General features: G+C 52.0%; 2 protein-coding genes across 3 annotated transcripts in view; one reads left to right on the top strand and one right to left on the bottom strand.

Annotated features, from left to right (window-relative positions):
- The window catches only part of Adamtsl2 (ADAMTS like 2), a 29,235-nt gene extending 27,265 nt beyond the window's left edge, over positions 1–1,970 (top strand). For both annotated transcript variants that reach the window (XM_052181938.1, XM_052181939.1), the window contains 2 exons: positions 342–486; positions 1,258–1,970. In XM_052181938.1, coding sequence (XP_052037898.1) covers positions 342–486; positions 1,258–1,376 — 264 coding nt within the window. In that variant the 3' untranslated portion in view covers positions 1,377–1,970. The remainder of the gene's footprint in view (positions 1–341; positions 487–1,257) is intronic.
- A 1,469-nt stretch (positions 1,971–3,439) lies between these two features.
- Positions 3,440–6,218, bottom strand: Fam163b (family with sequence similarity 163 member B). The gene is made up of 2 exons (XM_052181077.1): positions 6,107–6,218; positions 3,440–5,483 (listed from the first exon to the last, which is right to left on the bottom strand). The coding sequence occupies exons 1-2, from the start codon at positions 6,197–6,199 to the stop codon at positions 5,073–5,075; spliced, it is 504 nt and encodes a 167-aa protein (XP_052037037.1). The 5' UTR covers positions 6,200–6,218; the 3' UTR covers positions 3,440–5,072.
- Between the last annotated feature and the right edge of the window lie 4,258 nt (positions 6,219–10,476).

Here is a 10,476-nt window from a genome sequence, read left to right on the forward strand (position 1 = left end):
GATGTTGCATTGATTGGTCCATGGCAAACCCTCTGTGTCACTAATCTGAGACAGATGGAACCTGAGCACTCAGCAGGTCATCGTCGGCACAGGAGGAGCTGCTACCCTCTCACTGTGAGGCTGGGAAAGCTGAGGCAGAGCAGCCACACAGTGCCTTTCCATCAGCTACCTCTACTCAGCCCCAGCTCCTGCTCTAGGTTCCAAGGAAGCACTGTGTCCTGACAGGCCTACAGGGTGGTTATGGTGCAGAAGGACAGGTCCTGGACATGAGGTTCCCTGTCTCTGTCACTATGGGGAGTGTTGTTATGCACCTATCTGTCTGTCTGTCTGTCCCACACCAGTGCACCAAGACATGTGGGGTAGGTGTGAGGATGCGAGATGTGAAATGTTACCAAGGAACCGACATTGTCCGTGGATGTGACCCACTGGTGAAGCCTGTTGGAAGACAGGCATGTGACTTGCAGCCATGCCCCACAGAGCCCCCAGGTAAGAAGGAAGAGGCTGGGCACAGGGCACGAGGTGTCTAGAGGAGCTGTGGTCAGAGCCAGGGTCTAGAGGACCAAGAGACATCAGCCAGGGAAGCATCTAGAGAGACTCATAGGTGTGTCTGCAGGAGAGGTCTTCTCTGAGGGCGATGGCCTAGCCCAGGGAACCCACACAGAGATCTGTGCACTGGAAAAGGCACTGACCTAAAATGTAGGCAAGCTGTGGGGCCAGCGACCAAGATGACCTGGTCTGAGCAGCAGGTATTGACTCCCAGGAGTCAGGGAGAACTCAGGCATAGTCTCTGGCTTGGCCACCTGGAAAGACAGACAAAGTCCAGTCTCCAGAGTTGATGCCAAATGTAGGGGAAGGTGAATTCTCCTTTGGGAATGCTGAGGAAAGGGGAGAGGAACCCATAGGCCCCAGAGATGTTTGGATTTTTCAGAAGGGATAGGGGACTCTTCCAAATCCTAGGGTTTTGTTCCTCGGGTGATCAGATCAAATCACTTAGTGGGATCCATATTTTCCTCAAGAGGGGCTTAGATTAGACTAGGGAGAGCTGAGATGTGGGTGGAGATCTGCAGTAGCTGGGGTCCTCTGGACCAAGACTGAGGGGCTTTCCTGTTGACCTGTTCATTGTGGGACAGCTGGGCTCCCCTTACTGAGCTCCTGCCTTTGTGAAGATGATATGGCAAGAGTTGGGGACCCTGGGATCTATCTCCTTCGGTCTTCCTGCATTCCATCCTTCCCTTTTGTACTGTGTCCCATCTCCAGATGATAGCTGCCAGGACCAGCCGGGCACCAACTGCGCACTGGCCATCAAAGTGAACCTCTGTGGCCACTGGTACTACAGCAAAGCCTGCTGTCGCTCCTGCAGGCCTCCCCATTCCTAGCTGCTGCTGTGGTCCCTGAGACATAAACACGCCATCCAGGGGCTCTTCTTGGACACCTACCCTGCAGCAGATTCTGGACTGTGAAAATGTGACACGGGGCACAACTGACAAGAAGGGACTTTGACATTGTGGCCTTGTCTCTGCCTTGCGTGAGAGCCTCCAGTGCCCACAGGCCCCATCTCAGATGGAGCCACCCTGCTGCAGGAAGCTATACATGCACTTCCGGGATCCCGTGTCTGTGCCCATCCCAGAGGGCTCAGAGTCCAGAAGCCAGAGGAGGCAGAACCTGCCCATTTCCCAGGCCCGACTCTGATGTGACAGAAACCTCTCATGGTGACTTGCAGGTGACACAGGAAGGAGAGAGCCTCCTTTCTTTGGCTGTCTTGGGTAAGGAGGGGCCTTGGGTCAGCTGAGGAGCCCAGGCTGCCCTGTCTCTGGAATACTGAAGGTACCCTTCCTATGGAGTTAGTGCCGCTGTTCCCTCCCAGAGTTCCTGTGCCAGATGGGAGGGACAGTCCGTGTCTCCGGGTGTCCTGCCAGCCTCCTCACTACTTACTGGTGCATGTTAATAAAGTGGCTGTATTTATGGCAGCATGCTGGGGTTTCCGTCACTTTGGGCAAAGATGGTGGGTAGCCTCAGGGGCTGTATGGGTTTTCTGCTGGACAGCAGGTGCACAGATGGGCAGGGCAGTCAGGTGTAAAAAGGAGCCAAAAGGCAACCAGAGGAGCAGGGAGGGTACAAAATGAGGCTCTGTGGGTAGTAGGACAGTACTGAGGTAGAAATTGGCATGAATCTCCTTCCATTTTTCACTGTTCTGGGTCTGGGGCTCATTGTGAGGATGGAACACAGAGCTACTGGAATGCTGAGGGAGCGGATGGCACAGGACGGCTACGAGGTCCAGGATGGGGCTCCCAGCAGCTCCTGCAGCCGTGGGCTCCTTGGTCTTCTGGCATTTCATCAGGCTTCCTGTACGGCCATCGACCACTCTCAAGGGCCATCCTCAGGGCTGTGTGCGCAGCTTCTCACACCAGGGTGATTTCTAGTGGGTGCAGAGACACACTAGAGGGGGTGCTGCTTCAGACTGGCATGCACACACGTACACACACACACACACACACACACACACACACACACACACGAGCCAGGGACAGGGCTGAATCTGAGATGACCAGGGTTAGTCAGTCTCAGCCTGGAGGAGTCCTTTGGCCACGGTAGGAGGGAGACTGGTGGCTGTCTCCTGCGCTTTGTAGTCAGTCTGCCCAGGACAAGTCTGCCAAAGAACTTTATTCCTGGAGGGTCTAGTGCTTTGGGGAAAACTGAGGCAGCAACACAGCCAAGTGCATTGTTGCTTTTGTGTATGCCTATACCACAGGAGCTGAATCAGGATGGCTATTCTTAGAGATTTTATTTTAACCCCTCAAATCGAGGAGTTAGTGAGCTGGGAGATGGTTTGTTCGTTAGGTCACCAACTGGGCTCAGACACAGTGATGTTCATGTGTCTCAGGGGCTGGGGCCTCGGTCACACCTGAATCCCACCACTACCTCTCCACACTCCTTCCTGTTGGCCTTTCCTGGCTCCTATGCCAGTCTCTGTGCCAACAGCAATGGCAGGTTTCATCTTTCTGAGGTTGGTATCATGAGTGCGCAACTATATTGGTGTAAGCTCAGGGACAGTCAGCCAAGAAACACATTCTTCTGATTGGTTGACAGCAATCATGAAAACCCCTGGGCACTGGAAAACAAAGGTGGCTTGGTATGATGCCCCCTTTGCCTGAGAGCTGTTCCCAGGTCCGGATAGAGCTCAGCAGCTCGTGCTGGGAAGATGAGCTCCATCTGCTTCCAGGGAGGGTCTGTGCCTGAAGGTACCCAGGGGATGGACGGACAAACAGCCACACATCATGCTGTGGGAAACAAATTTATTGGCTTTTGCTTTTTTCAGGGTGCCATGTGGGTCCCAGGCAGGTCCCGGGGTGGTGTTGACTGGTAGGGACAGATGCTTACTTCACTTTGAAGATGTCTATGGATCTATACAGAGGTGGTGGAGGTAAAAAAAAAAGGGGGGGGGAGAATAGGAGGCGAAGACAGAACAGCCCAGAGCACCCCTCCCTACCTCACCCATACCCCAAGCAATGCAAAGGACAAATGCCACAGGGTGAACGGAACAGAGGACGTAGAGGGGAAAGAAGTAGGGGGACTTCTTTCACTTCTGGGGACGTCTGTGATTCTAAGGGTGGGTTCCACTAGCGAGGTCAAACTGAGGCAGGAAAAAGAAAAGGAGAAGGAATTCAGAATGCCAAAGACAGCAAGCAGATCCTCACTAGCGTGGTTCAGCTGCCTGTAATAAGTGTAGAGGTCTCTGCTGTGGTATCTGGCTTAGGGGTGGCCACTGTCCTACAGGAAGGCACCTTCACAGGGACACTTGTTCCCGTCTGGAACTCCAAGGCAGGGCCTGGGGCTGAAGGAGGGCCCGAGCGGAGAGGAAGTTGAGTTATGCTGCCAAGAATTGTCTCTGTGTTCCTGATGGCTAGGGCCCTGGCCTTGGAGTATCTTGGTCACCTGACACAGATTTCTCAGACAGTTGAGGGCTCGGAGCATCATGGACAGAGACAGGACTTTCATACAGGGACACCAAGCTCTAGCTGGCTGGGCCTGGGGTTCCTTATTCTGAGCAGGAAACAGAAAGTGGATGGTCTATAGCTTAGCTTCCCCTAAGGACCTCAGTACCCACTGAGGACCAGAGTTCAAAGGGCTTTCTGCAGCCAGTCTCCCCCAAAGTACATGCAAAGTGGGGAAGCAAGCCCATGGATGAGATGGCCTGCCCAAGAGTCACAGCCGGTTGACACCCGAGACCTCTGGTGCATGGCTGGGCCCCTCCACCGCTTCCTGGACCTAGATGGATGTGTCTGTCACTTGTCTGGGTTTAGGGCTAAGTGCTGGATGTGTACATTTTAGTGTCACCCCTCTCAGAGCAGGGACCTCTGGGCCTATGCCTCTTCTTTCAACATAAAGCAGATCAGACAGAGCAAGCGTCCAAGTACACCAATGACTCCTAAACTCTCCTCGCTTACAGGGACACTCGTCCATCTTGAGGGAGACCAGAGCAATGGGCATCTCAAGCTTGGGGCAGATGCTAGGTGTCTGGGTTCAGGGGCGTGAGGAGGAGGGGCTGGGGGAAGGAAAGAGGAGAGGGTGGAGAGGATGGGAAAGGGGAGACAGGCGAAGGGGCAGAATAATTACTTGGTCCACAGTCTCTAAGGAAGGTTCATGCTTGTAGAGCCACCGGCAAGCAGTGAGGGCACTGCTCCCGGAAGCAGGAGGAAGCCCAAGGCCTTGGTGAGGGGCTGACAGGAAGACCACGAAGTCAGAGACAGACAAGTTGCTGGGGTTGACATTATCCATCTTCTTACTTCCTGGAAATAGGACCTGCCCCCTGGGCCCCAACGCAGCCTCACCTTCCCCTCCTGTCCCCTGCCTCCCTTCTTGTGACAGCTGACCCTACTTAAAACTGCCACATCTGTTTCATTGGGCTCTATCCTTGTAGAGGGCCCAGGGGTTCCTCATTCCTGGAGCCCCTAGGACAAGGATACAGGGAAGACTGGTTGAGTAGAGGTCTGGAGATGGGGCCAGGGTGTGCTGTGGGTATCCTGTCATGATCTCAGGACCCAGGGCTGGGTGCCTCAGCCAGATAGGGCCTGTCACACGTCAGTGCTTACGCTACGGCTTCGGGAAAAGGCCTCCCGCATGGCAGAGAGGCGGTTGGGGTTGAGAGCCTGCAGGCCTCCGAAGCTCGCAGACGGCAGCTCCACATCTTCCTGGCTGATGCTTTTGTAGGCCACACGGCCCCCACCGTTGCGTATGCCCTCAAAGTCGTCGTCCTCTGGCTCCTGCAGGAAGAAGGTGGGCGGCTCGTAGTGGGAGCAGCTGCGGCAGAGGGCACGGGCCTGTGGGGACTTTTGGCTGAAAGAGGTGGTGGCAGCTGGGTAGAGAGCAGGCCCGTTGGTCAACACGAGGTTGCGGTTGGAATGCAGGGGCGGCAGGTGAGAGTGCACAGCAAAGTCGGGCTCCTCCTCGTCCTCCTCAGATTCGTCCTTCTTGCAGCAGTAATACTGTGGGTAGAGGGTCAGGTGACCACAGCGCACTCCCCACCAGTGTCTGCCGGAAGGTGGCCTTTCTCAGTTACCTCCACCTCCTCCATCACCACCCAGAGTCCACCCCGCCCACTCAGAGCTGAGGTCCTTGCACCAGGTCACTTATTTATCTCACCCACGCAGCTGGATGTAACTCTTAACTTCCAATTTGCAGGCAGATAAACTGAGGCACAGATGGGTAAGAAACCTGAAAGTGGGCAGAGCTGGATAAGCCATTTCATATCCTAGAGTTGAGTCACCGGCACTGGGTGTGCCTTGCACACGGGTTCCCCCTCTTCTTGGGAAGACATGGGACCTTGAGAGCCTCTACAGCTCTGGTGGGGAAGGATATGCAAGAGAACACACTGTTCACTGCTGCCATCCTGGAGGGCTGTGCGTCACTGGCTACGTCCTTGGTGCTCTCTAAGCCTCAGCCAAAGCTGTCAGTGAGTTTGATAGGTGGCCTCTGAACACCCCGTTGCAGGGCGTCTCCCCTGAAGTCTGGCTGTACCCTCCTGCACCCTGGTCAGATGGCTCCCTCTGCAGAGGCACCCTTCGGGCTCCACTCCAACCCGGTCCCCTTCCCCATCCCTTGGGAGTACCTGAAGCCGACAGTAGCACAGGACAGCGATGATACAGAGCAGAATCACAGTTGCCAAGATGCCCCCAGTGATGACCACAGTCCCGGCTGTCATCCGCCCACTTCTCCATCAACAGCCTGCAACAGACACCACAGGCCACCGCATTGTTAGTGCCTCTATGCAAAAGCCGCCAGTCTACTCCACAAAGCCATCCACAGAGCAAAGGCAACTCCCCAGAACATGCTCGCCACAGACTAGCCATCAGCCTGGGATGGGGCAGGTGGGAGGAGATTCCAAGCCTCCAAGCCCTGCTCCACCTCTTAGCCTGTTTCCCCATTTGCAAAAGGTGAATGCTAACAGTCTGACATTGATGTTTGTTTAATTTTTATGTGTATGGGTTTTTTCCTGCATGCATATCTGTGCTGATGGAGGCTGGAAGGCTTGAGTTACAGACAGCTGTTAGCTGCCCTGTGGGGTCTGGGAGCGAGGGTCCTGTGGAAGAGCTGTTGGTGGCCTTAACCATGGAGCCAACTCTCCAGCCCCTGACCTGAAATTTTCTCTCTCTCTCTCTCCCTTTCTCCTTTTCTCCCTCCCCCACTCTGTGTGCACGAGCACACAGTGTCTATGTACATGCATGTACACAGCATGTCAGTGTGGAGGCCACAGGTCAGTATCTGCTGTCTTCTCCATCTGTCCCTACCTTACTTTTGGAGACAGATCACTTACTGAGCCTGAGGCTCACTGATTGGCTAGCCACCTGGCCAGTGAGCTCTCGTGTCTGATTCCCCAGTGCTGGAGCTCCAGGTGTGTGCCACCACACTGTGCTTTTCCATGAGTGTGAGGAAGCGGAACCTGGGTCCTTGTGCACGCAAGGCAAGCATTTTACTGTCTGAGCCATCCCGAGTCCAACAGCACAGCTTTCCTGAGCACGTCCTATAGCATTAGCTGTAATACGCTCCCTTCCAGCCTAGCCTGACACTCCCACTTAAAAAAAAAAAAGTACCCAATGCAGGGCATGGTGGCACATATTTGGGATCACAACAGGGAGACAGAGGTAGGAGGATCAGGAGTTTGATGTCACCTCCATCAACATAGCAACTCTGAGGTCACCCTGGAATGCATGAGGCCCTGTCTCAAAAACAGACAGACAGACAGACAAGCAAACAAACCAACAAATGCCAGACCCAGTTCAGGCAAATGCTGGCTTCAGATCTGGCATATCTGGCTTGTTGCCTATTTTTCCGCATTCATACATTTTCTTCTGTGGTGTAATTTCTGACATATCGAACCACTTAACAGAACCAATCCCATTTACATTTTTAGTGATGGTAAAATCCACAACACATAGATTCACCAGTCTTACTGCCTCTGTCTAGCTGTGCGTGGTGGCTCTGTGTTGGTTTTGATACATGTATGAGCTATGTGAGGTCAGAGATCCAACTGCCACAGTCTTTATTAGGAGCTGTCCATCTTGATTTTGTTTTATGACTTAAAAATTTTTATAACATCTATTTATTTGTGTGCATGCATCATTTGGAGATCAGAGATCAAACTTTGGGAGTCAACTCTCTCCTACCAAGTGTGTTCCACAGATGGAACTGGGGCTGTCAGGCTTGGCCACAAGCTCTGCACGGGCGGAGCCTCCTTGACAGCCTGGGGTGCGTGGGAGGATGGGCTGAGATGGGGAGACTTGCTTGGTTTTGTTTCGGCAGGTTCTCTCATTGGCTTGGCATTTGCCAAGTAGTTGAAATGGCTAACATGGCTTCCCTGCCTGTCCGCCTCCCCCACCTCCCAGTGCTGGGGTTACAAAAGCTCTCCACCTCTGAATTTTTATTTCATTTTGTGTGTGTGTGTGTGTGTGTGTGTGTGTATGTATGTATGTGTGTCTGTGTGTATATGTGTATGTGCATCTGTGTGTGTGTATATGTATGTGTGTGTCTGTGTGTATACGTGTATGTGCGTCTGTGTGTGTGTATATGTATGTGTGTGTCTGTGTGTATATGTGTATGTGTATGTGTGTATATGAATGCATGTGTCTGTGCGTGTCTGTGTGTATATATCTGTGTGTCTGTGTGTATATGTGTATGTGTATATGTGTGTGTGTCTGTGTATATATGTCTGTGTGTCTGTGTGTATGTGTATGTATGTATGTGTGTCCGTGTGTGTCTGTGTATGTGTGTATATGTGTGTGTGTATGTATCTGTGTGTGTCTGTGTGTGTATATATATTTGTGTGTGTCTCTTTCTGTGTGTGAGAGCAGAAAACAACATCTTTTCAGTCCTACTTTCATCATTACGTGTCCAGTTTAATGCCACGAGTAGATTTTCTTTTCTCTCTCTCCTTTTTTTTTTCATCTTATGAGTCTGTAAAAAAAACATTTTCTTTTTATTTAGAAAATTTATGTTTAGAAAAATGCATTCCCAGTGGTGTTATAGAGAAGGGATGGGGAGCCACTCACATCGCAACATCAACCTAGAAGGACAAATTCTTAGAAGGCTGCCCTGGGGGCATGAGCCTGCGTTTTATGTGCCACCCACAGGGCTCGCCCCACAGGGGGCCTGCACTGAGTGACAGCCCCACCCTCAGATCCCTTCTTGGCCAGTGCCATTTGAAGAGAGACCTCACAGTTTCCCACAGCCCTTCCATCTTCCAGGGCTCTCCCTGACCAGCCCCGTACCTGGGCAAGCCCAGCCCTTCCTACACTCCTAAGACTCTGGTTTTTCAGAGAGCGTGGGGATGACATGGGGGAGTAGCCAGGATGTTTTAAGGGAAAGCCAGCATCTGTTCAGATGACAGGCGGCACTCAGAAAAGCCTCCCCTCTGCTTGGCCTCTCCATCCTCTGAGCAGCCGTCCTTACAGTGGACTGCCCGCGTTATGACCCACCTGTGTTACACCTTCCATTCCAGAGTTCTCAGCTGCCCTCATATTGCTCCATTCCACAGGACTAGGGACGAAACGCAACTGCTCACCTCACAGGACTCCCGATGTGTTAGAGAAGGCGTGTTTCCTTGTGTGGCAGTTAACAGGTCCTTCACAGACTTTTGGAACTCTAAGTTGGCCTCCTGATGCATCAGGAGACACCTGAAGTCAGTTCCCCTTCTTGTGATGTTGCGTTGAAAACGGTTCAGCCAGGTTCTTCCATCATGGAATTTCCCTCCCAACTGCCACTATTCCAGCGATCTCACAGCAAATGCAAAACAGCCATTTCCCCAAAGTTCATTTCTCACACATTATTTACTTGGGTTCTTCTAGATTAAAGTTAAAAGAGCTTGCTGAGCCTCATCTTGCAAAGCCTCATCTGAGGAGGGAAGGACATCCTTGCCTAGTTCTTACCCTGTCACCTCGCAGCGGGGCCTGAGGTTGTGTCTGAGGCTCCCTGCAGTGTGGTGGTTGATTGTTGGACAGGTTTCGACCGACTGAAGTCAGTGTTCACATTGTCCGAGTGGGCTGTGGGTTTGGAGACCCCTCCGTGGTTACTGCTGTGCCATCCTGTGCCATCCTGAGGACCTCATGAAGCCTTGGTGGAGTTTTCCAGGACAGTACTCACCGTCTCAATGTTCACAACAACCAGAGCCTGGGTTTTTTTATTACAAATCAACTCATTAATTAATTTGTGTGTGTGCCTCATTCCCTTGAGACTGGGTTGCTCACTGAACCTGGGGCTCACTATTTATATTCTAAGTTGGGGACCAAGACATGGTGATCTCCTGCCTCCAACCCAGTGCCAAGGCTACAGGTGCAGGGCCATGCCCCCAACACTTTACACGGGTGCTGGCCTTCCTTACTGCAGCTCTTACCACTGAACCATCTGCCAGCTCAACACTCTTGTTTTAGAGTTTTTGAGACACAGCCCAGACCCCCAGGCCTCCTGACCACGCTGTCCAAGTCTCAGACGCACGAGGCGCCTCCTGCCACCATGCTTCACATTTCAGAAGTGAGGACCTAAAACATGAGCATCTACATTTAAACTCTGGGATTCTGTTTTTAGTTTGAGTTTTTTATTCATTAAAATTCAATCCTTTTCTCATCGTTTAATAACCTAATTTACTTGTTCTCCCCCTTGTACCTGGAGCAATTTTGAAATGGCAATGCTAGAATCCCCACTGAAGCCTTCTGTAAGGCCACTGTTTGTCTCTCTATGTCTTTGCTCCCACGGGGATAGATTTGAATCCAAAGACTTTCAAAGTCCCCACAAATAATTCTTAACAGTGGCTCCCCACTGACTCCACACTCCGGTTTATTTTCTTCTCATTTGCTTTTAACCTAAAAATTAATTAAAAATTGCTTTTCAATTACAGAAAATGCTTGATCCTACAGACCACAACACAAATCCAGGTGCATTTGAAGCCTACTCTTCCTTCCTTCCTTCCTTCCTTCCTTCCTTCCTTCC

This window comes from Apodemus sylvaticus, chromosome 5 (assembly GCF_947179515.1).
Source record: "Apodemus sylvaticus chromosome 5, mApoSyl1.1, whole genome shotgun sequence".
NCBI lineage: Eukaryota > Metazoa > Chordata > Mammalia > Rodentia > Muridae > Apodemus > Apodemus sylvaticus.

What these genes read in the sequence shown, in the direction of transcription:
- Fam163b (XM_052181077.1), bottom strand. Translation starts at nt 6,199, where the DNA reads ATGACAGCCGGGACTGTGGTCATCACTGGGGGCATCTTGGCAACTGTG. An exon ending in TGTGCTACTGTCGGCTTCAG is followed by an intron (nt 5,484 to 6,106) that starts GTACTCCCAAGG and finishes CTCTACCCACAG; the next exon opens with TATTACTGCTGCAAGAAGGA.